Genomic DNA, 25,490 nt, shown 5'->3' with positions numbered 1-25,490 from the left:
GGTTTGGAGGTATGAAACTTTAATGTTGTGTTCACTTTTTAGTGTTTTTCACGAGAAAACTACGTAATAATTGCCGATTCCTATTTTGTTGTTGTTGAAAATTTCCTCATTTTCAATAAATTTGAGGAAAAAAATTACTAGTTACTATCTAACCAGTTTTTTGTCCTACAAATTCCAAAAAAAAAACTTATTTTTTTTTAATATCTGAGTAGCGCGAATTACTGCCAAGTCAATGACACGAACGTGTTTTTAACGCGTTACTTTCAAGTAAAGTAGCCAGAATTATCTGATACTATCAGAGGCCGTTTCATACGCGTGCTGTTTGTACTTTTATGTTTTAGTATCTTAAGATAATATTACACATGTTTAAATCTGCAGAACTGGTTAAAAACAATCTGATAATCATTCAAATATAAAGAAAAAAACATATGTTGCGAAGGTAAATGGCAAGAGCGTATGTGCGGAATGATATAGGATTTAATGAAGCAGGAAAGAGCTTAGTTGACCTTGGAAAATTACCATGATCAAGATTGGGGTAGTAATGTTACTTAGAATAGTCTTTTCTCAGAATCATCATCATCATCAGCTCTCTATACGTCCCCACCGAGGGGCTCGGAGCCTACCCTAAGTTGAGGGTGATTTTCTCAGAATATACCAAAATAATTTTCCCCTACCATACCCTCCTCTTCTCATTTGGATGACTTTCAAACTGAATGTTGTTCTTATGGTTCTGAGACGTTCGCGGTTTTTGACATTTAATTAATAGAGCGTAATCTATGTCTAAGAGCATCGGTGACTCAGGGGTCAAGCACTTGACTTGCAATCTGTAGGTTCTGGGTTCGAATCCCGCTATGTACCAATGTGTTTTTCGAATTCCGATTTACATATGTACATTTATCCGACGTTCTTACGGTGAAGGAAAACATCGTAACCTGCACATATCTGAGAATAAATTCAAAGATATGTGTGAAGTCAACCAACCCGCACTTGGCCAGCGTGGTTGACTATGGCCTAATCACCCTTAACTTAGGTTAGGCTCCGAGCCCCTCAGTGGGGACGTATAGTGAGCTGATGATTAATATATGTTTATTTGTAACTAAGTTTATTCACATACATTTTTGACTACCATGTTTCTCATCTACGACAGTCTACTTGAAGTAAATACTATTACGATATAAAAGTAATTTTAACAAATTGCTTTGATATTAGATTTTAGAACAACACACACATGGACATTGTATCGTAAGTAAATATCAATGCCCCAGCCGACCTCTAATTAAACATAATCCGTTTGAATAGGTTCGCGGTTCTCACATTTGTCTTAAGAATTTAACGAGCTAACAAACATGACCTTGCTTAATATTGTACCTTTGATAATTATTTCACAATTAAAGTTTTTAAAAGTTTATTCTTGCGGAGGCTTACATTTACCATTAATCTATATAATTCAAAATTATATATACGATAATCTTACTCATATTATAGATGCGTGTATTTGGATGGATGGATGTTTGTTTGAAGGTATCTCCAGAACGGGTGCATGAATCTTGCTGAAATTTGGCATAGATGTAGAACGTAGCCTGGAAGAACACATGGGATACTAATTAAGTTATTTTTAATTCCTCACAAACGAATTGCGGGCCACAGCTAGTAGACAAATAAAAGGGGCCACAAACAAAAAAAAGTTATTTTAAGCAAAGTCATGAAGCAATAAATTTGATACCGGTAGTCTGTTCTGTTGATATGCATAGATTGTCTTATATCAGCGTAAATCCACAATAAAGCTATCAGTAAGACCTATTTGGCTCAGTAGGTACGTACGGAGTGAAGGGTGGCGTTGTGGCATGCATAATTGAATATCAAATAACGCACATACGACAGTTTACATTTGTTGTAACGAGGTAAAAGATTGTAAGTTCAAGTACAAGTAACTGGAATCTTGATCGGGTTTTTTAGTAATTCGTTTGTATTCAGACTTTGATGGATTTGTAGTGGGAACTAGCGTTTTAAAGGAATAAGAACAAAAAATAATATGTTCTTTATAATAAACATTTTGATTAACTAATGATGTTTGTCAAAAGTCAGTTTTTAGTTAGTATAAGGAAAAATGTAGATAATAAAAGAAAAGAAGAATTGGATCGTGATATACTTATTTACATTATTAAAATAGATACATACTTAAAACTAAAATAAAGTGACATGACACTAAAAACTTTTTACTGCGAACCTGTTGATTACTCAATTACTCAAGTGATGATGACATCAACACTCAATTACTTTGGACAAAAAAGTTCGTATTAAAAGCGTAAATCATTCAAGGTCACGTGCGAAATGTAACTAAGCTATGAATAGCAGATTAAAATTCATCACTCAGTAATTTTTTAAGATTAGTCGTATATTAGTACCTATCTTACTAATATTATAAAAGCGAATGTTTGAATTGATGTTTGTTTGAATGTATCTCCATAATGGCTGCATGGATCTCACTGATTGGCACAGATGTAAAACATAGTCTGAAAGAACACATTATTTGTTTAGTTTCTTTTTTAATTCCGCTTAGACGAACTGGCAGGCGACAGTTAATAATATTATAAAGTATGGTTAATTCCATTTAAAAAGTGTTGTATATGTACAATGTGTTTGTTGTCAGTGTGGTACATGTAACTTTTTCTCAAATGAACCGACATTTGACTACTTATGCCTTCATAGACAACGGCTTACTTAAGTACTAATTTCTACAAATGTTGTTTTCCTTAATAAATCTGCGTTTTAATTATTTCCTTTACTTTACGTAAATGTTGTCCAGGCAATCGCAAACGTAATGAATCTGTAACTTAATTTTATGACTGATTGATTTTTTTTTATATCATAAGGTGGCAAACGAGCGAGCGGTCACCTAAAATCGCTGAAGTAGCGAAGTGACCGTTGATTGAATAGCGATGACATACATTTGATCAAATCTTGATATTCATTATACAAATACTCTTATCCATACATAACAGTTTTAACCGGATTTTATCTAGAATCTATACGCAATGTTTAGATACAGACCGGACGATGTGAAGCAATGTCCTCAAACAACAGCCGCTGACAAAACCGTATCGAATACGATAATTTTGTATCAACAACTGTAGTTTCCAATTTTCGGGTTGATAAAAAAAACTCAGCACTCTACTTCAAAGCTATAAAGTAATACTAGCGAAGCGTCAATAGCCTAATGGTTAAGGGTACGGATTTCCGACACAAGGTCGGGGGTTCGAATCCCACCATTCGACTATTGTCGTAAACCATATCCTAGCACAAGCCTAGAGCTTAGTTGGAATGATAAAAGAAATATTAGGAAATTTCCAAAAAAGTCTGCTAATATTTAATAAAAAAAAAACTGTAGCCCGACTCTCCGCCCGAAATTAGAAAAATCAAATCTTCCAGACTATGTTCTATACGTAAGCCAAATTTCAGCCGTCTCGTAGATTCCTTCAAACAAACATCCATACATCCATCTAAAAATTCGCATTTATAATATTGGTAAGATAAGATATACTTGTAATATGGCACTAGTTTATATTGTTTTTTGTTTGAATTGTTATACTTGCATTTTGTGACCTTATATGTCATAGCAGAATATTTGAGGTGATATTTAACGATATGCCTTAAAAACTAAATGAGTTATAGATGTACAAAATAGTTAATAAAGATATTATATAAAACAAAAGAGATACTGACAGCGTTGTGCCAACTTTTTTTTGATATCTGCAAAAGTTTGACAAGCATTGGTTCGCAGTACACGAGAAAATGCAAAGGCCCCGACATGGCGCTTATCAGGTAACGGTGTTTCAAAAATCAATATTTCCGCATGCGTAGTCAATTCGCTAAGCAGATTCGAGATGCAAAAACATTAACAAATTCAATATTTGAACCAATTAACTCTTGATTTTTAAACAAAGATTTCGCACAACCTCGTTTATGGACAATGAAATTGTTTTTTTACTTTATAATAAAGTTATTACAACATTGAATTAAAATATAGATTAAGTTAAAAGTAAACTTAACATTTTTGTTTTGTTCTATTTAAAAAGTATAGGTTATGACAATTTTACACGACTTAAAGACAGATTTTGCTGTTGGAGTGTGAGAAAAACAGACGGGATCGTGAGCTGCTGTTCACTGAGTTAAAAGTTAATTCAAATGACGGCCTAATTTTTACAATTCTGTCAGACCCGGCTTCAATCGCGACAGTACGATTATGCCAGCTTCTTTATTAAATTATAAGTAAAGGCACTATGGGATTGGCGTGTCTGATAAGGACAAAAAACCTAAAAAAAAGGCAGCAATGTGAAACTACTAACTACAAGATTTTTATGAATCTTTTAAAACAGTAAGACATAAATTATCGAACTTAATACTTATTTTAAAATAAATCACGTACTTTTATATAAAATATCTGTATAATCTAAAATATGCAATAATGCGTGCTTTATCCGTGTCTTTATAAGTATAGTTAAATGTACGAATGTAATTCGCTGTAATTTAGAAAAAAAAAATTAAATATCACGTCACCAAAACGCTGTCTTGTGACAAAAGTATAACATGTTAATGATGACTATATAAGAGTAGGGTTGCCACAGTTTTGAATTTTCATATAAATATTATTTATTTATTCAATAAGATTTCGACACTAGTTTTGAGAAATGGCCAGACCATTTGATCTTGTATGTTGAAAGAAACTAAAAAGTTGCAAGAAATTTTTGAGTGTCAAAATATATTAGACGCTAGATAATTTATTAAGTTTATTTAAAATTGGATTAAATCGTTTACATAATGTATTTGCTTTAGTTATATAATATAAAAGAAAAATTGCCGTCACATTATTTTTTTTTTAGTTTAGAATAAAACTAGGCAAGAATTTTATTTGATATGCAACTTTGTACTGTGTACTGAATTATTTGCGATGATTACGAAAGTATCGGCAAATCGTGACCGGCTAGTAATTAATTATCCGTACATTCCGCGAACGTCCGGATCAATTTTATACTATGCCCTTTTGACACGATTTCATGGTTTATTACATAACTAAATTAAAACGTTAAGTTTTTTGTATCATCAATTAAAACACAATGTATGGACGGCTAAGAGTATTGAGGTGTTGCGACGTTTTTCGCGTGCGAATTTCCAGTGTATGTATAACCGTAACTATTGTAGTGGTACATATTGCTATCTCTGTTTTTTCAATGCAAATGTGTGATTGAGAGAAAGGGATGACAATATGTTCCAATAAAAATGTCAATACAACCGAAACATACAGTATGTTTGATAATTTATAATGCAAGTCACAGGTCACTGTTATTATGTTAAACGATAATTCTCAACTAAAATCCGCTTCGATGACAATTCCATTCATTCAAGCGATCTGTCGTGATTGCGTAAAAAATGCAATCACCTTGTAGTACTTATTTGCTTTCTTAAAGAAGCGTGACGCGACTAATTTTGAACTTGAATGTGAAGTATCTTTTTAATACATAAAGAAGCAAAGGTGTATTAAAAAGTGGATTTTCTATACAACTATAGAGAATATTGTTTTGTTGCGTAATTAAAATTCCAAACAATTGTAGCTAGCAAAATATTTACGCGACTCAACTATTAAACAATTAATGTGTTAGATCGTGCTTGTGGGTGCGGTAACGGTTGCAACACGAAGCGACGGCCGCGGGTGAGCCGACCTTCCCATCACTGAACTTTATCGCTCACAAGTCACACGCTTAAGCGATTTTCTAACAAATATATAAATGACAACAAATAAGGTAGTTCTCCGTTCGTTTCATAGACTAAAAACTCTGTATAAAACATTTCGTCCCTCTTTGACAAAACCCAGAAATAGGGAGATAATGCAGATTTCACGGCTGATAAAGATGTATAGAGTAATAGTACATACCGTGCCGAACTCCTTGGGACAAAGATGATGATGACAACATAAGTAATTTAGGTTAATGCACTTCTTCTCTTTCTCTGACCAAACCGCAGTAACCAGAAGTCGAGTAATCGCTGCAACTTATGACTTACGTCTCAAATTTTGGTCGTGCTTTATGCATTTATGTGGATGCGAGAGCAAAGGACGCGGTCTGTCCTTAGCCCATACGTGCACGCTGCATTATCTTAATCTAAACCATAGTTAGTATTTCCTAATGTTTACTTTAATTTTCATGTTTTTATGACTAAAGTTCAACATAGAATTATACAAGGTTTAAAGATTTGATAAAGTTCTAAATACAGGATTCTGGTGTAGTTGTTTTGGAAAAATTAATCAAATTTATACGTATTTTAAATAGGTACGTAATCTTAGTGACTGTTTACTGTTTATTTACTGTTCGAAAATATCGCTAGAGCACAAATTTTTAGGTTATTTAAGATCATGAATAGTAAAGTCACGTAGTGGTACGTAGTTTCAGACTTAAATACTGTATAGCACATTATTATGAACCGATTGGATTGGATAATAGAACCTTCTTTATATTACAATGACAACAGATTGATACTTGCAAAGAATATAATTAATCACTTGGAACACAGCTTCTGTAAACATATTTTTTACGCTCAATTTTGTATTCTAATTATTAGTAAATTAATAATTCGTTTTAAGCAATTTTTACATCCGCAATTGCGTATCTTCCTTGTACCTTTAAAATCATCACGACTACTTACTTTTTGCTTAATTTTTCAAAGCAATCAATTATCTATTGAGGCATCGAAAGCAAAAAGCGTGTAAATTAAACTCTATAAATATAATTGTTAATTTAAATACGCAATTAGTGAAGCAGGAAGCTAAAAAATTGAATCTCAACAGTTTGATGAGAATAATAGTAATTATGGGGTATGGAGTCAGAGGTCAGAGGTTGTATAGATTTATTTATACCATCCTTATTTTTTTTATAAACTAATGTACATTAAACAGCTAACTGAATTCATCAAAAATAAAAGATTAGAAACCGATTTTAGAATCAGAGACCTGTTGATCTGCACTTTAGACATGTTACGTTAGATTTTTGCTACCGATTTCAACTGTTTTATTTAATTTTACAGTGATTTGGAAAGAGAGAAGATACCGTCCAGATTGATTAAATGTTCAAGAAGCGTGGTATCAAGAACATCCGAAATCCGAAACGTGCATGCTTAGATTTATGAATGTAGGAGAAGCGGGAAAGGTGTCACGACCATGCCAAATGGAGGTTCATGGACTCTGCCTACACCTCTGGATTGCGGGCGTGAGTTAAGTTGTTGTTGTTGGAAATAATATATTGATGTAACACATATGTAACAACAGTGGACAATTATCATTAGATAGGTCTCAACATTGGGAACGATAACTCTAAATCTACGAATAAACTATTAGTCTAACTCTACTTAAGGCATCTGTTTTCAATTTTAATATTACAAAATCTAGAATTTACACATCAGAAGCTGGATAACACGTTTGTACACAGTGTTTGGTAACCACAGGTCGAACCTTGAACCCTGCAGACACAGCATGAAGTTACCTGTCACTAAACAATGTCATTAGTGCGCTTCAAGATGTTTGAAGTCTTTTTTGTCCCAAAGCAATAATCTTTTCTTGATTCTCTAATTACGTGTATGTATAATATATTTATTAGATATTTCTATGCTATGTATACAAATTGCATTTTCATAGTCTGAGTTATGCCTTGGCTAGAATTAAATATTGCAAATAAAATAACCTATTTTGGTACGATCATTTCTTGATTAAAATGTGAGAAGTTTTTGTAGAATGTACGAAACATCCCATACACGTTTAGACCCAAAGCAATATACTATTAAAAGTGACGTCTAACAACCGATTTATCTTAAGAATTCTTATCCAAAAATACTTCGTTAATAAAACCTCTCCGTCCCCAGTGGGTCAAAGCCCGTTCTAATGAATTCGAAGAGAGCTTTGAGCACTGAATGCTAAATACAAAATACAAAGAACTTAACTATCGGAACAAGATGCTATACCGGTATGCAAGTATCAAATAGGTTTAAGGTGACCTAGTGGCAGAACTTGTATGTATTAGGGTTGACACTTTATTTTTTTTTGTAAAATTGATTAATTCTTTAGCTTAGAGTCACAGTTAACAATGGCTACTCTGACATATAATAAGACAGTGACGTCACTGACTAGTTTCAGGTTCGTCGCGGGTCCATCTACAGGGTGGATTATACGGCTGGATGATTGAACGCGAAACGCCTTGCTCTCACTTCTAGCCAGGTGAGGTTATCTGTTTTTAATTACAGAGTTCCAAACAATTTTGGAATGGTCTTGAATTTCGAAATACATAACAAAGTTATTTCGACATGTTGGTAATATTTTTCTCATTAAAATTAAGAAAAAATTAAAAAAAAACATAATTAATTGCAAATTGGTTCGTGTAAACAAGTCTACATTTCCGAAGACCATCCTATCCAAAAAGTTTTTACGCTTTATCGTGAGACCGATTTACATGTCGAATTAAAAAAATGAAGCACTAAATCAGTCACCATTAATAGTTATTATCTGTGTTCGGTAATTAGCGGTCACCTTTATAGTAATTCAACTTCAAAAGTCGTTTATTCATATCAAATATACTTTAAATCAATGTCACTTAAACTTGCCTAATTGGAAGCAATTTATTTATTATATTTCATATTTTTGAAAATTTTATACTTAAAAATGTATAATAGAACATATAAATTATTATCTTCGTGGCAACCCTATTCACAGCACACAGGATTCTCGTGGCAACCCCGCGCGATGCACACTGACCTAGATACAGCTCTCTCGTACACGATCTCAATCCACTTACCTCACGCCTCTCGTATCAACATAACCGTGTTAAGCTTTTCACTTTGTGGACCAAAAGTACCTTTAACAAATTAAGAACATAGCTTTACTCTTATTCGTTACAAATATAATAATTTACCATTGATATCTACTATTAAAAGAACCGTTGGATTCTAAGACCAATTTCTCTATATAAAATACTAGCTGTCGCCCGCGACTCCGCCCGCGTGGATATATAAAAAAACTTAATTAGTGTAGCCCACCCATCCATCCATCCACATCACATCCATGTAAACATTCGCATTTATAATATTCGTAAGTTAAATAAAAAGCAGCTCTTCAAGGCATAAATTCGACAAAAAAAATGAATAAATAGTATCCATGTCCGTCTCCTGACTCTAAGCTACCTTCTCACCAATTTTCAGCCATATCGGTAAAGTCGTTCTTTAGTTATAAATAGTGTAAACACGACTTTCTTTTATATATGTTGATATCGTCATCCTTGTCATATACTTTAACAAAATAGAGAAAACATTAAAACAAAACAATAAACGGGTATTTCGGTCTCGAAAACCTAGGTTAAATGTTGCAATTTTAATTCCCTCAAATGTCTTCCAAATCCGATTCATCCGTATTTTTTTAAGTTTAAAAGGATTATCTACTAAAGAGGACAACACAGAATAAGTTTTTTCTTTGTTAAAATTCTTTTTCGCAGCTTGTTTACATTATAAAGAACCTATAACTTACAATAAATTTCATCGTAAAACATCGCGTAAAAATAGTCGTCACTGATTAAAATGTCGTTAGCAATGAATTGTGAAAATAGCAAGTTGTATCAATGTAAAACTGCATTCTTCCATATGACGAAACATGAATTTATAAACAAGAAATTAACTATTTATCTTTGTCTTATTAATAAAATTGCATTATTGCATATTTTTGTTATTACAAAAGAGGTACTAAATGTTAATTGTGAAGTGTTTTAATAAACTCCATTTTTTTCTATGTTTTTGTGTTAAACATATAATTAATTTATTAACTGTTAACACATTTTAAAATAAAAGTTGAACTCAGTTAACAGACTTTTTAATTATTTTTTTTTTATTTGTCCTCATTAAAGATAGGAAAACAAACACGTCTGGTCTCTTGAAAGGAAACATGCCGTATACACCTTACCCATAGCTCAAATGGACTCTTAAAAGAGTCAATTGAGTGTGCACTTTCATACGCCATAGTAGTCTTAAATCGATTATGTGGTCGATTATATGCTTAGTTAATTGACTGTGACTGGTTTTTAATTATTACAATCATTAGACCAAAGGAAAGTTGCAATAGTTACGTAATAGAGAATTGTAGGTTAATCAAAATCAACCGTAACTTTGTCAAATGAATTTATAAAGAATCGATGTTTCGGAATCGATTATAATTAGATGAATATTATTTAAAACTATTTGACGATTTTTAATTCGATAGCAACAGATATAATGGCATTCAAAAATATTTCGATTTTCATTTATTCTAATTTATTTGAAACACTATGTTTAGTAATATGTGTCGGGAACTAGACAGTAGTATATATAATACATACATATAACATAAAATACGCACTTCTACATGTAAGGAGAACTTATTTGACAGAATAATATTAGTTTTTGTATCGTTTAATAGGAAAGTAAATGATATGAAAGTATCTACATCGAAAACTGGAAAAGAATTGTCAGTCCAGTTTGTAGACAGGACAAGGTAATCGCGACATAGAAAACATTTTCTACAACGAGGATATTATTACTTATCTTATTTAATGATTTGAAAGTATTCAATCTAAAGCTTTACTACGGATAAACAACTGGTTCTGCATTCATTAACTGACGCATGTCAGTCTAAATAAAGTAATACAACCCTAGAACTATCCCAAGAATAGTATTACTAAACTAGAATATGTCTTTATCTATTAAAGGCGTCTCGTTTTACTTTTTTTTTAAATTCTTAATGCGTTGATAATTTTTTAATCACATTAGTATAAAACCTTAACCTTATTGCTCGATTCAGGCAAAAAACAGTTGCCATAAAGCCATTACATAATCTATGACATGACATCATCAAAATCACTTTTCACAGAGTAAAAAAAGCGCTAAAATTATAAAAAGTTTCCAGTATTACAATAATTTTCAATAAAAATATTCCTAACTATAGCGAAAATGAAAATTATTTTAACCAAAGAAATAAATATCGAATAACCAATGATCAAGCTTCTTGTATTTCAATCGTAAATTACCAAATGAAAGCGACAACCGCAAAATAAAATGTCTTGAAAAAGAAATAACATAAAAAACAAAACGAACGACAAAGCAAATATCTCTTACTGTAGTACATTATTACACAAAAAAGGTATTATCTGCAATAAGTCGAGGAAAGGCAACGGTCGGACCGGTCCGGGTCGCTTTTACTTTCGAAGGAGAAAGTGGCGCCACGGGCAAAGTAGCGTATTACGTGGATGTGTTGTATCGAATGACGCACGACATCCCGACATTATGGGAATTATTTATATTTTTATTTACAAAACTATTTACCTATCTACTGTTCCTACCAGCTTTAGCTCACGACTTTAAGATTACTAATTGTGTGCCAAATTTGATCGAAGTCTGTTCAGCCGTTTTTCAATTATCTGGTGACAAACATCTATCAAATCCCAGATTTGGCACATACGGACCCACTGTAGTCTCGTGTTAGATGTGCCAACTCAAACTTGTACTGCTATTCTCGTCTAGATTCATTCTTGTATATTATTTTGCATCAGAAATGTCAACACATTGCATTACTTAAAGAGAAGCAATCAACATCGTCAAGAGACAACAATGAAGTCGCTTTAGAAATGATTTACGAGAAAACCGCGCATTAAGAAAGCTGTACCCACTTCAAAAGGAAGTACGATGCTTGAGAACAAAGATCGGTATAATAGGATTACCATATGTTTAAAGTACATTATGGAAAAGTCCCAAATGGAAATTGTAATACTTGAAAAAAATCGACTTTTTACCAATACACGTGTATTTAAGACTTATATGAAAATTATATTTGTAATTTGGTACCAACAAAATGTCATAAATGGTCGACATATAAGTTAATTATACTTCTGAAAGATTTTTATTCATAAAAAAAACCATTGGAAATTGTTAAATTCTTTTGTCGGATTTTAAATTGTGACTCCAATTAGTTCACAAATTTGTGGTTCTAGTAGCAACCCGGCACAGTAATTCTGCATTAAGTCAATGTAAACGAGTCTGGCTTGCATCAATGGAAACTGAATTAAACTTACAAGGACGTAACAATGAATATATTTATGAACATTTGGAAAACAGAAAAATACTACTTGAAACTGTTCACTTTAATATTAACTGATTACAATATCAGCTTATTACACGTAACAAAATGTAATTAGGCGATATTTTTTCTAAAAAAATCGTATATCATTTTGTTGGCTTTATTAAAAAATAGGTGTCGCCCGCGACCTTGACTTCCCGGAATTTAAAAAAAAATTGTAGGTAGCCTATGTGTTCTATCTGTGCCAAATTTCATCAAGATTCGTTGCAACGGTCCGGAGAAAACTTCTATCAAACATCCACCTATCTAAACTTTCGCATTTATTATATTAGTAAGATGCAGAAAAATAAAATCGGACGGCGTATACCTACGATGTTGATGATGCAAACGCACTACATACGAGTGACGCAATGCGAAAGGATTCTACGGCATTCTTTTGTTGACCTTACACGCGGGATTTAAGCAAATTATAAGTAACAAAACCCGCTGTAATTAAGTTAAAGTGAATGTAACCTCAAGTTAAAAATTAAATCAAAAAAAATGTAATAATTTTACACAAAAATACTTCGAGCAACACTAACAGCTTTTCTTGTACAGTGTACAAAAAAAAGTTTACGCCTTCAAATATTGTTATAGGGAAATTTCATCAATTACTAACAGAAACTATATTGATATTGGTCACTAGTTTTTCAGAACAACAAAATGAAGGCTATTCCCCAAGTATGAGAGACAAACCTTAAAAATCGTAGAATTCTGAAGTTTGTCTGTGGTCTAAATAGGGCGGAAGGTAAATTTTATAAGGAAATTGTTACTAAGAGGGATAGAACAATAGTCCAAGGATTCGCAATTCTTATCAACAGGAAAGATCTCACATCTCAGTAAACGTGTTGAGGTTATTTGTTTTTATTTATTTACGTTAACAGAATTAATTGTTTAGGTGTCAGGAAGACAAACAATAGAATTAAAAACAAAACATATCAAGATATATTATTTTTCGTCTAATTCGGAAAGAATTTCAATAATCTTTATGTATTTTTGCAGATCCCGGAAAAAGATATACGTAATCGAACCCGAAATGACTTTTTCCGAAATTCGTAAGAAACTCTTATGGATCGCTGGCCAGCTGTGATCCACATCATCAACATTAGTTGGGTTAGTATTTGTGTTATCTAGCTATAAGTAAATCATAAAGTTGAGACGACCTTCAAATTGTATGAATTTTAGAAGCCGCCTTGACGACTCGCGACCACGCATGTTCGCGCATTTAGTATGTATGGGCGAGGTATTGTAAAATGCGCGCATCGAATCACAACACCCTTCATAAGATTTCTATTTAAAAAAAATTCTATTTATAAACCAAACAAACACAGAACTTGTAGTACTATAGTTGGATTGGCTTATTTTTATAGCAAAAGGTGACAAAAGAGCAAGCGAATACTTGAATTCGTCTAAACAGCGAAGTGGTCGTTGCCCATAGACATTTGTATTTGCAGATGCGTTGCCTACCTTCATTCGACAGAGGTGGATCGATTATTAACTTAGATTCTAATGTGCCACCCGAAAATCATCAACCTCTGATTATTAATTTTTACTATAACCTAATCTAATTAAGGCATGTGATTAAAATGAGACAATGCCATACATTGAAAAGACACGACTATGTGTCATACAGAACCGTCAAACGTCACGCTGGAGTGACTAGAAAGTGGAGGAAAAAAGAACGTGTATAATTAATTCATAGAAATGAACACTACGAACATTGCTTGTGCGACATTACTTTTATAACAGCAACAAAACCTTTTTAAAGACTTACCACCATTTCTAGAATTAAAAAAAAATTAAAATCGTAAAAAGTAAAAAAAATCCATGACAATTTTGCAGTGTCTCATTCTAACCATATACTCTAGTAATTAATTTATTTTTTGATTACAGAGTTAACACATGCCTGGGGAAAAGGCGTAGGATCAGCAAGGCTGGCCCAAGGTGGCGCCAATGTCGCGCATTGTGCACAAAATGGCGGCGCATTGTCTATGGCACAATAGCGCACAATCGAGCAGCAACGGATCTGCTGGAGATAGGATGGGAGTGTGGACAACAATGCTCGTTTGTTTAGGAGTATATACATTTAAACATAATACTAATAGAATCAGTCAAAATCAAATAAAATTAAGATCTTTTTAGAAATCCGCTGTATCCTCTCTTGCTGCCAATAAAGCAAAGCACTGTTATTCAAAGTTAGAACGTGTTAATAATTAAACTGATCATATTAAGGTACTTACATCTAAAAGGAGGTTGTTATCTCGGTTACTAGACACCATTATTATCAAAGAATGATGGATACGCGCATGTGTCCATTTAACCACCAAGGTGACATTCATCATACGAGCCGATGGTTTGGAACGAGAAGCCCGATACAGATATAGACGTAATTGTGATGCGGTTAACCGATACAAGTATTTCCTGGTAACATTACAACTTTGACATTGACAGCATCCATGAACAATACACGACGAAGCTTGGACGAAGCTATCTGACCCGGTGGACATGAGTCAAATTAAGAATTTTATTCTTCTTTTACTGGCCCATATAAGCTTGTCGCACTATAATGTACTTATAGACAAGAAAGGAGAAATAACGCGGGATTCAATTTTCCAAACGAAGTAAGTGGATTATAAAATATGAAAAATCTAAAATGTGTTCAGACAGACTTGAAAAACATCGAGGTGAATAAAAGAACCACCTTTTTAATTAAGTTAAAAAGTAGCTGAGACGACAACCAGTCTTATAATTTGAACCCTAAAATTGGTTATATGCTACACATAATATTAATCAACTTGATGTTGTAAAATCGATACTGCAATTTTATATCATCACAAAATCGATGTCATGAACACAATCGAAGGCCACAATAACAATCGATTGTCATGAGTAAAAGCAACATTAATTATTATTAAACTCATCATGTCAATTCATATTATCCCAAAACGTACTCTGTTGCTATAAATATTTTGACAACGAGTTTAAAAACATCGATGTTTTTGTGATAAAACTTTAAATAGAACTGAAGCGTAAATAATGTTACCCACATTGAAATTGTTCGGGTAAAAGAATGTTTGGAAATCTTGCTAATAAATATTTGTAAATATAAAGCTTGAACTTACTTTTACTATTGCTACCATGCACTAAGAAAAAATTATTTCCTATAGCATAATATTTCTTACAAGATACAGGTAGTTTGCAATTCGTCATAACTAATATAAGTGATTGCATCATTAAGCATAAAATATTTCTAAGAATTCTGCCTACGCCACGACAAACAAGACATGATTTTTCCTTCTTGTTAAAGAAACATAAAGAGGATTAACGAATTAAAAAAGGGCGGCTCCTTATTGATCAATGCTTAAACCAAGTCAATGGGAGATCACTAACCAAATACATTCCCAAATATGTGACGAACGTTAAATGTCACTAAATAAATTTAATCATTTTAAATTTGTAACTTGTTTAATATCAAATAACATGAAGATGTCAAATATTAATCCGCCATTTTGTTATTAAAGCCAAGTTCATCGCCCACAGTGGAGTACAATAAAAAATTAAACGTTAAGCGAGGACGGTATGCGCGTAGGTTTTTGAACGTTCATACATTCTCGCTTTCATGTATGAAGAGTTACAAGGCTCTACAAATTTACTTCGCAAACTAATTAGAAAACGAGAATTAAGTCTTATTTTATGGGACGAGTTACAGCAAGCCTTTTTAAAATATCTGCAACAATCAGTAAATAAAATGTTACAAACCCGTTTAAGTCAAAAACTATTAAACTTACGTCAGTGGCTTTACTAGAATTAAGACTTGTAATTTAAAAACAACAACAACATAACTCACGCGCGTAACAAAGTTGGGCAGAGACCGCGGACCTCCGTTTGGGGCAGTTCTGATACAGCCCTCTCGCTTCTTCTCCATTCATATATTAAGCAAATATACACGTCGGTTTCGGGTTCTCTTAAATATAATATCCTCTTTCTTAAATTTGAGTCAACTTCCCAACCTCTTTGACATATTCTGAGAATATGTTTTGTTTACCCTTATCACACTAAAAATAACACAGTAATAAAAAATAACCTTAACCAATTAAGCTTTATTTTCCAGAACAATCCGTAAAACTCGTCAAGTTTCGATATTAACAAATATTTGTTGTAACATTCGAGGCGTTTTGGAATTCGTTAGTATTGCGTCTTCGCTCTCGTACAATGAATTCGTCTTCATACATATTCAAAGCGCGTTGTCGCGCTGATCTTCGTCCCTCGGCGATCGTTTCATTTTAAACTTAATAAAATGTATAAAATATTGTTTAATATGAACGTATTTATGCTCTATCTAACTACATAAATGAATAACATTGATGTTTTTCTAATGATTTAAGACAATACTGTTGAAAAATAGCAAAAAAAGACCTTTTTGACTTATTTAGACAGGATACTTGTTCATAAACTGATTCGTCATATCTAATAATTCATATATCATTTGCCCCAGAAGATATTTACGTATGTTTTTGTTTTGCGTTACTTTTTGTTTTGTTATCGCGCAAATATATGTATGATCAATAAATTTTTATGTCAAGATCAAGCTCCAATCTCATCATACGTACCAAATAAATTAAGATATTCAACGTTAATGCTTTGATATTTTTTTATAACGTTTGATGTGACAATAACAAATCGAAATCGAAACCCACAACCGGTCCAAGGTTCAAAACAAAATTTTTAAACAACGACACAAACTTATTTGTTTACCTGACGCGTTTCCGATACAAAATCGAATGTTATGGAAATGTATTTCACATGTCTTGTTGCTTTGAATCGAGGTTAGAGAAAGGCAACCTACAGGTTAAGAGAACTCGGTTAAAAATAAGGCTACTCTGTTAGTATGTCCTAAAAATCTAGACTTTAGACTTCGACTTCTTGTTTCACTGCACGTCTTTTGTTTTTTAAAATAACTTGTATACTGGCTGGTAATAATCACTCAATCTGTTGTTTTGTTCAACAACGTGTTTATTAAAATGTCTTATGTCAATATGTCAATGTCAATTATGGCGCGAAGATACACATAATTATTCTATGGCGACTTAACAATCAGCAAGTTGCAACAAAGCAAGTTATTTTACGATGTATATTATGTCATTTTGAATAATGAAAACATAATAATTATGAAACACTTGTAACAAATATATTTTTATTTCACATATTTATTTACTTTTTGGATAATAAAAAATGTGTCAAAGGCGTATCCGTATTAGGGTTGTAGCAAACCTTTCTCTTTACCTCAGGGTTGCACCAAAAGGATATTACTAAATAACGATTGAAATTGATACAGACAACACTGAAATAATTGGCCAGTGGTGGTTATGAAGTTAAATCCCATGCACGTACAAATTACAAAATCTATGACTCTTATTACAAAAGGCATAAGGAATATTTTCGCAACTGTTCACAGGTATTTAATATTTACGCAACGAATCTTGATTTATAAAGAGGCGACCAACGGAACGTAATTTATTAAAATTTCATACTTAATGGAACTTATTTCTTTGAAACAAAGTCCAAAATGCAATTTGCTGGTTAAATAAAAATTTAAACATGGCGGATGTTTCTTAGACGCAATATAATTAATGACGGTCTTAATGCACAACCAAATCTGCAGTGTGTCGAAAATTATTAAAATTATTATAAATAAATAATTAATAATTTATTTAACAACTGTTGCCATCAATATTTTAATAAATATTAAGAGATAGAAATTAAAATTAGAATTAGAAATTTGCTAAAAACAATTGAAGGTTAAAATTATTATAAAATTAAGTATTATTTTTTGCATAATTATTTATACATTTTATTGTTATAATTGTGTACTACTACTAACAATAGTGATCAGGTTCTTAGTGTTCAGTGTTGCCCTAAACTTAATATCATTAAATTTATTAATCACTTTTTAAAACTCACACTAAAGATGAAAATCAAGAAGTTGTGTAAATAATAAGCCACAGGGGTTACGCTCCCACAAACTACAATATTGAATACTGATGAACTAATAAATAAAAATTTTCCGTGTGAATTAACGACATCATCCATTTTAAAAATAACGTTGTTATTTAATGAGCAATCAGTTTTGTCTGTGAGTATAAAAAAAAAATTAAATTCACAAAACTCTAAGGAATCAGGAAAAGTTTGATAACATCTTAAATAATTACGCGTAAAAAAATAACAAGCACTTTTATTTGTAAAGAATAATTGGTCAGTAGAATAAATCTAGGCCAAACAAAGCACCTAATACTTTTCAATGATTAAAAATAAACTCGTGTGCATGTGAAACATCCGGTGAACTGCACCAACAAAAGCCAACTCCATAGAGTTAGAGAAATCGTTCCCACAGTCATTGTTGCCGGAGGAAATGCCACGCCTATTGTAGATACATTATGACCATATAAACATTGTTTATTAAACTTGTTTGTATTGACTATTGATCAATGTGGATGGACGTCCTATCCCCTTCCTGTTTTTCACTCCTGAATATTTCATTCTATATAGGATGGTAAGAAAGCAGATTGCAGCTAGAACCGCCGATAGGTCCGCCGTGAAGATTTAATATAAAAAATCATCAGTATAGGACTGCTTAAGTGACAGTTTTGAACCCGTCGAGAGTTCTTCCTCAAAGCGAATGCAGCTCAATGGACCACGCAACCGCGAGTACTACCATATTTACACTCTAAAGAAGGGCCCCCAATAAGTTCGTAGCTCGTCGCTGTTCTTATTGATTTTTCCAATGGCAACATCTTCATTCCATTAAACGAACTGTAAAAATTGGTTATCGATGCCGGGAATAATGTTCGACAGCAAGTAATAAAGTAACATAATATATCTGTAGTAAAAGATTACACAATGTTATGTCTCGAAGAAAAGAATATAAACTGTGTTTATATTTTAACAGCTGGATAGTCGAAACATCTTACTTCTCGTCACTTCATCGCACGAGTCGCTTTTGTAAACATTTATCTATTCCGATTGAATGAAACACTTATAATTTCCTCATGATAGCAAAATTTAATTAGTATCTTCACCGAAGTTTTATGTTATTAACAAAGATGGCCACAGCCATAAAATACTACGATGCTAAATGTTCTCCTATCTATGCAAAAAACTTGCAGTGACGACCCCACATTGTGTAGAATAATGTCAGGGATATTATGATCACCAAAAAGTCTATAAATAATTGCGATAGTTTAATAAATCCTTCTTTTGACTATTACTATAGTCATAGAATTGTAATAAAGTAACGAAATTATAAAAACTATTTTTCGTTACAACGGAGAATGGGGAATTTCATGTGACAAGTAAATCACATTGAAATAGTTCATTTTCCACCTGCCGTTCCAATATTACATTATATTTGTGGTATTCGAAGAGCCATGACATAAATCAACGGCACAATATGTAATTTAACAATGTGTCACTTCATTCCAAGAAAATTACGTTGTTAAAAGGCAATCGTAAAACACGCTGACAATATATGAGGCACTGCTTTCGGTGCGTTTATTGCAAATTATGTAATTTGATTTTGTATTTATCATCGTTATCATCATAACTATTGTACCTCTGCTAGTAGGTCTGCCCTAATAATAGCTACATTGGTCATTCACTAACACATTACATTCACAGGTTCCAGCAACCCTGATAAGTTCATCGCCCCCTCCCTAAATATACTCGTTATACGTAACGTGATTTTTTTAAAGTACTTAGTAAAATAAAAATGAATCATAATAACCAGTTATCTACTTATATCATTTTGCAACACATATTGTGATATCTACCAAACCAAATTAAAACGACACCCGCAAAAACACATGGAACAATAAAGACAATCGAACGAATTGTGTAAGTGCAAGATATCCATATCCAAGGCCGAGAAAACCCATTGTCGGTGTCTGATGCAACTCTCACACGGGACTCGAACCAATCGAAATATTCGGACGTGTGAAGTTATCTTGACAACAGCAACAATACCTGATTGATTGCCGTAGTAAAGACAATTTGATCATCTCTGAACTTATGGCCGTGAACATCCTTAGTTTGATTGATTGGAATTGCCCAAAAGCATTTATGTCATAATTAAGAATAAGACACATCCAAAAAAAAATTGTACGAATAAATAAACCACGTGGGTATCTTACCCCGAAGGAAATCATCGTGATGCAATCTACACATATCTGCGTAGAAGTTCAAAGATATGTGTAAAGTCAACCAACCCGCGTTTGGCCAGCGTGGTTGACTATGGCCTAATCGCCCCTATCGTAGGATAGGCTCCGAGTCCCTTGGTGGGGACGTATAATGAGCTGAATGATGAATAAGCTGGGAACTTCAAAGTATTTATCGTATAACACAATAATATAGCACAATCTTTTCTTGTCTATAAATTATCTGTTAACAGCTCTGCAGTTAGCTTCACGCCATGCGACACCTGATGTTGTTTCTTATTAATTAACTTAACGATAATAGCGTAACAATTAACATTTTCCTCTACAATTTTAGTAATTAATAAACAGGTATTTAATTGAATTCTTCAGGATTTCTAAATGCATATTTGCGCTATACGTGCGCAGTTATGATCAAAATATATACTATAAGTCAAACAGTTGCTTAAATGTAAGATTTATATATCTTTGAGGGCAACTATCTCCCTCTCCCCCATGGCAACGCCTTGGCTGCACACATGAGATTAGAATAAGTATGAGAAATCTACACTATTTATGAGAGCGGCATTTAGTCGGTAGAAACTAAACAAAGTGCAGTGACCCCGTTTGCGTTGTGAATTACCCATTAGATGTGTATATTAGAAGCGTCGCATTGTACCGGCACGCATAGTGCGTGCGCTGGGCTCTTTGTAATGCAAATGTTTTCGCACGCCGCAGCGCGTTGCGCAACCCGAACGGCAACCGAAGTCGCGTTCAGTACAACGTTTTCACAACAAACGAATCTTATTAATATGCTCCCAGTTATGTCACTTCAATTTAAACGTTACAGCTATTTTATATTTTATTTGATAAGCATTGTAATGTTTTGGACTAGGAAATTCTCTGTCTATAGAAGTAAAACGAAATGGGACAAAATTCTGGAGTAAGAACGTGGGTTTACTGTGAATAAAATGTTAGAGAATAACATCTTACTAATATTATAAATGCGAATGTTTAGATAGATGAATGAATGGATATTTGATAGATGGATCTCGATAAAATTCGGCATACATATAGAGCACATTCTGGGAGAACACAAATTGTGTTTACTATATCTTTGTACTTATTAAATCTTTTTTTCATTCCACGTGGACAGAGTAGCAGAAGACAGTTAGTTTAAATCATAACATTGAGATGGCAAGAGAAATCCAAACTTCATCAATATACAAACAACGAAACTTTTAAATGCGTATTATTTTGTTTAATTTGAATTTACAAATGCTTAATTATTTATTTTAACTCTGTATTAGTTTTTAGTTATTTAAGCAATCGTTTAAGAATTCACCACACAGTCTCCTAAAAACGTATTGTACATATTTGCGTAATTCATTTAACATTTCAAGGGTTTATATACGTTTGTTCTGCTTAGGATCGATTGCGCATACGCAATATGCTAAATTAGAATGTAGGTCTGATAATTACAACATCTAACCAGTATTAAACTCTTTGAATTACTTACTACCTAGTCTTGTTTGAATTTTTAACGCAATACTTGGAAAAATACTGGTATGTTTTACATTTAAGAATAACCAATGATTAAATAAGGATATAGAGAAGAATTACTTATCTATGGTTAAGACAAATTTGCCTTTAAAATCTTGGATTAAAATGTTTTTTTTTCTGGTGGCATAGTTTTATAAGTCAGTTCTACAATTTTGTAATATACGTATCTTTTATGATTTCCTATTATTTCCAATATCAGCTTGAAATATTTTACCATATTAGGTAAAAATGTAATAAAATCATATGCGTGGGCGCACAATCTCGATGTTTTGACCAAAAACTTATACAATTTATATGTTAACCTAAGAATTTTAATAGGAAATATATTATTTAATCAATATTAATCATACTAATATTATAAATATGAGTGTTTGGATGGATGAATCGATGTTTGTTAGACGGTATCTCCATAATGACTACATGAATCTAGCTAAAATTGTGCATAGATGTGGAACATAGTCTGAAAAAACACGTAGGCTACTAATTATTTTTTTTTAATTTCTCGCGTTTCGGCGGACAGCTAGCATTAAGTAAATCACTAATATCGAGTTACACAATGTGAAGATTATTTATTGAAGTATTACGTAAATATAATTTTTGATAAAAGCTTAAACTCAATTTTAAACAATGATTCGCCTCCTATTCTTTCCCGGAGTGTCACAAGTATATAGTCATTTGTTTTTTTATATATAAAACAGTTTTAATTAAACAATGACTACTCTCCGACTACATAATAGATTGGTATAATAAATGCTTCCACATAAACACCGGATTACATATTGTATTACGATTTTCTTTTCCGATTACGTGAAGATATCCGGCCGATAGCTCAGATGTTATTCGCAGGTGGCTTCTCTACGCTAGAAATATTAATATTCATATCGTTTGTTTCTATCTTTTTAATCATCATAATAATATACTTACCTCGCAAATTGACGATCTTCTGTTCTGCTAAGAGGGTTGGAACAAGTTTTTCATCTTGTTTTTGATTTTCACTATGCGTTTTCTCGTAGACTGTCGTTAGGCTTAGTTTCATAATAATTTAAGCAGAACAAAATAATTCGACGCACTGCTAACGTTAATAAAATATAGAGAATTCTACATACTACACGAATTTGTCGTAGATATCTGCTTACTTCAATTCTTAATTAATTGCGATCTTAAACAAATTGGTGATTTCACCTTACCTGGCAAAAGAGTGCTCTGTCTATCCCTCCGTTGCTCAGCGTCATCAGACCTCGTGCTTATCGGTTCCGACTCCACCGTCACTTCCGAGGAGACCACGTCCTCCGCGCACCAGCCATCGCGCACCAAAAGAACAGCACAAACACACACCAAAGTGATCCTTAAGAACTCGCGCATCTTATTGAACATCAGTATATTATGGAATGTCATTAATGGCCATTTTTCGATCAAACGATCGATGGTACACACTTGCAATAACAAACAGTCACATTTTCGCTGTATTGCAACTAGTAAGCGCAATACATTCAATGACACACATCGGAACGCACACAAACATCGTACGAATACGCACGTTCACTTTTACACATCGCTTTAAAAAGTGCACATAAACTTTTAATTAAGAATTAGATTAATTAAATGCGAGAGATAACGTAATAGTTTTCGATCGTGTTTTGAATTCGAACGGCGTCGATACGTGCATCTGCTGCGACGGCGGTGAAGGTACTGAGACGAGCAAGTGGGAGTTGCCCCCACTAATGCGCAAGCGCAGGCTTCAAATCAATGGACGCAGGTTATATCGAAAGTTATTGGCTGTAGCACAGCTGGTGTTTTTAAAAGAGATAAGCTATCAGTAAGCAATGCAAGCAATCGCAGTGAATTCCGTTACTTGTATTTATAACGAAAGTTTTAATTCCAATATGAACATGATTGTTTATAAATGGCATCAATACGATGTTTTTTTCTCAAGATTACATAAGTTAGATTTTTATAAATTTTAACCAAAGCGATGTTAAAAATTTCTGTTGTAGTTTAATTCCTTTTAGCATTGCTATTCATTACATACACATATGGCATATTATATCTTACTAATCTTACTTCTTACTAATATTATAAATGCGTATGTTTGCATGGATGGATGTTTGTTTGAAGGTATCTACAGAACGGATGCATGGTTCTCGCCGAAATTTGGCATAGACGTAGAACATAGTGTGGAAGTGCACATAGGCTATTAATTAAGTTTTATTTCCGCGCGGAGGGAGTCGCGGGCTACACCTATAATAGTATCAAATATATTAGATATCTTTATTACAAGTAACGTTATATTGTCAGCTTTCACGAACATAATACGTGTATGCGAAAGTAAGACATGATACAATTTCTTGTTAGATGTATTTGTTTCTAGTTGCTCTTAACCTAATCTCTGTCGCCTTTCACATATTACCTTTCGCTCGGACAGTCCGAAACTTACCACAAGACACAGATAGCCAGATATTAATTACTACTGATTTAAATTGGTATAATTAAAACATCATTATTCTCCGATTTATGAACGATGTTGATGTATGTACAATTTGTCTACAAACGTAACAGAAAAAAAACTCTCTAAGGGGCTTGTTGCCGTAAAGATTGCCGCTCAGGTGGCCGCTCGCTCGTTTGCCACCTTGTGATATAAAAAAAGATTGCAAAACATATGAATAGCTCAAATCCTCAAACTTACGTACAAAATTTTTATTACTTTCAATAAACATGTCTGTAGTATAAACCATAAAAATCCTTATATAGCATTTTTACCGAATTTCTTGACACTTCTTTGGGTCATCCAAATCAATTACGATTATCTTAAACTTCTTCATTTTCATTTGATTTAGATAATAAAAAACCTATTGAGCGGCCTTGGCATTTAAATAAATATATATTGAACGCAGACCCACGGTTTTATCTTTAAAAGGATAAATCGAACCTGGATGTGTGAAAAACCTCTATGAGCGAATCATTGTCCTTTGCTGACGCATGAGAAGGGAGAATATTTTCTTTCCGTGCATTCTCTCCTCCGTCGATTAAAGGTAGGCAACGCATATGCAATTGCGTATGTCTATGGGCAACGGTCACTTCGCTATTTCAGCGATTTCAAGTGGCCGCTCGCTCGTTTGTCACCTTATGATATAGAAAAAAAATCCAGATTCGACTGTATAAGACACATTAAGGTGTGAACTTTAAAAAGGTATATAAAATCAAATTTAATCCGAAAAGAAATATTGCAAACTAAATGAAAACTTCAAAATACCTCTAAATATTTATCAAACCCGTATCATTTTTGGTATCCAGTTGGATCATTCTTCAAAAAAATTTAAGATTTTTTTTTATCGTATTTTTTTTTAATGTTGAATAAGCTAGCCCTTGACCACACTCCCACCTGATGTTAAGTGATGATTAAGGGTACGCACTAGCCTAATAAATGCCTATTCACTCTACTCTTGAACAAACCGAAGCCGGCAACTTGTTCCAATTCTTTGCAATACACACAAGGGACGACAAATAAAAGTGAATAATGTTAACAAATAAAACAATATTTATTTCTAACATTTATTTATTCATGTTACAAAGAC

At 32.9% G+C, this 25,490-nt stretch overlaps 1 protein-coding gene across 1 annotated transcript in view; it reads right to left on the bottom strand.

The window, feature by feature from the left end:
* Positions 1 to 23,592, bottom strand: part of LOC106125379 (probable serine/threonine-protein kinase ndrC) — a 76,126-nt gene extending 52,534 nt beyond the window's left edge. Inside the window, exon 1 of the mRNA XM_013322557.1 lies at positions 23,106 to 23,592. Within this exon, the coding sequence (XP_013178011.1) occupies positions 23,106 to 23,313 (208 nt within the window). The 5' untranslated portion in view covers positions 23,314 to 23,592. The remainder of the gene's footprint in view (positions 1 to 23,105) is intronic.
* Positions 23,593 to 25,490: the final 1,898 nt, after the last annotated feature.

The sequence above is a fragment of the Papilio xuthus genome, unplaced genomic scaffold (assembly GCF_000836235.2).
Source record: "Papilio xuthus unplaced genomic scaffold, Pxut_1.1 DF825928.1, whole genome shotgun sequence".
NCBI lineage: Eukaryota > Metazoa > Arthropoda > Insecta > Lepidoptera > Papilionidae > Papilio > Papilio xuthus.
Note: the sequence above shows the minus strand (reverse complement) of the source record. Positions and strands in the feature narration are given on the sequence as shown.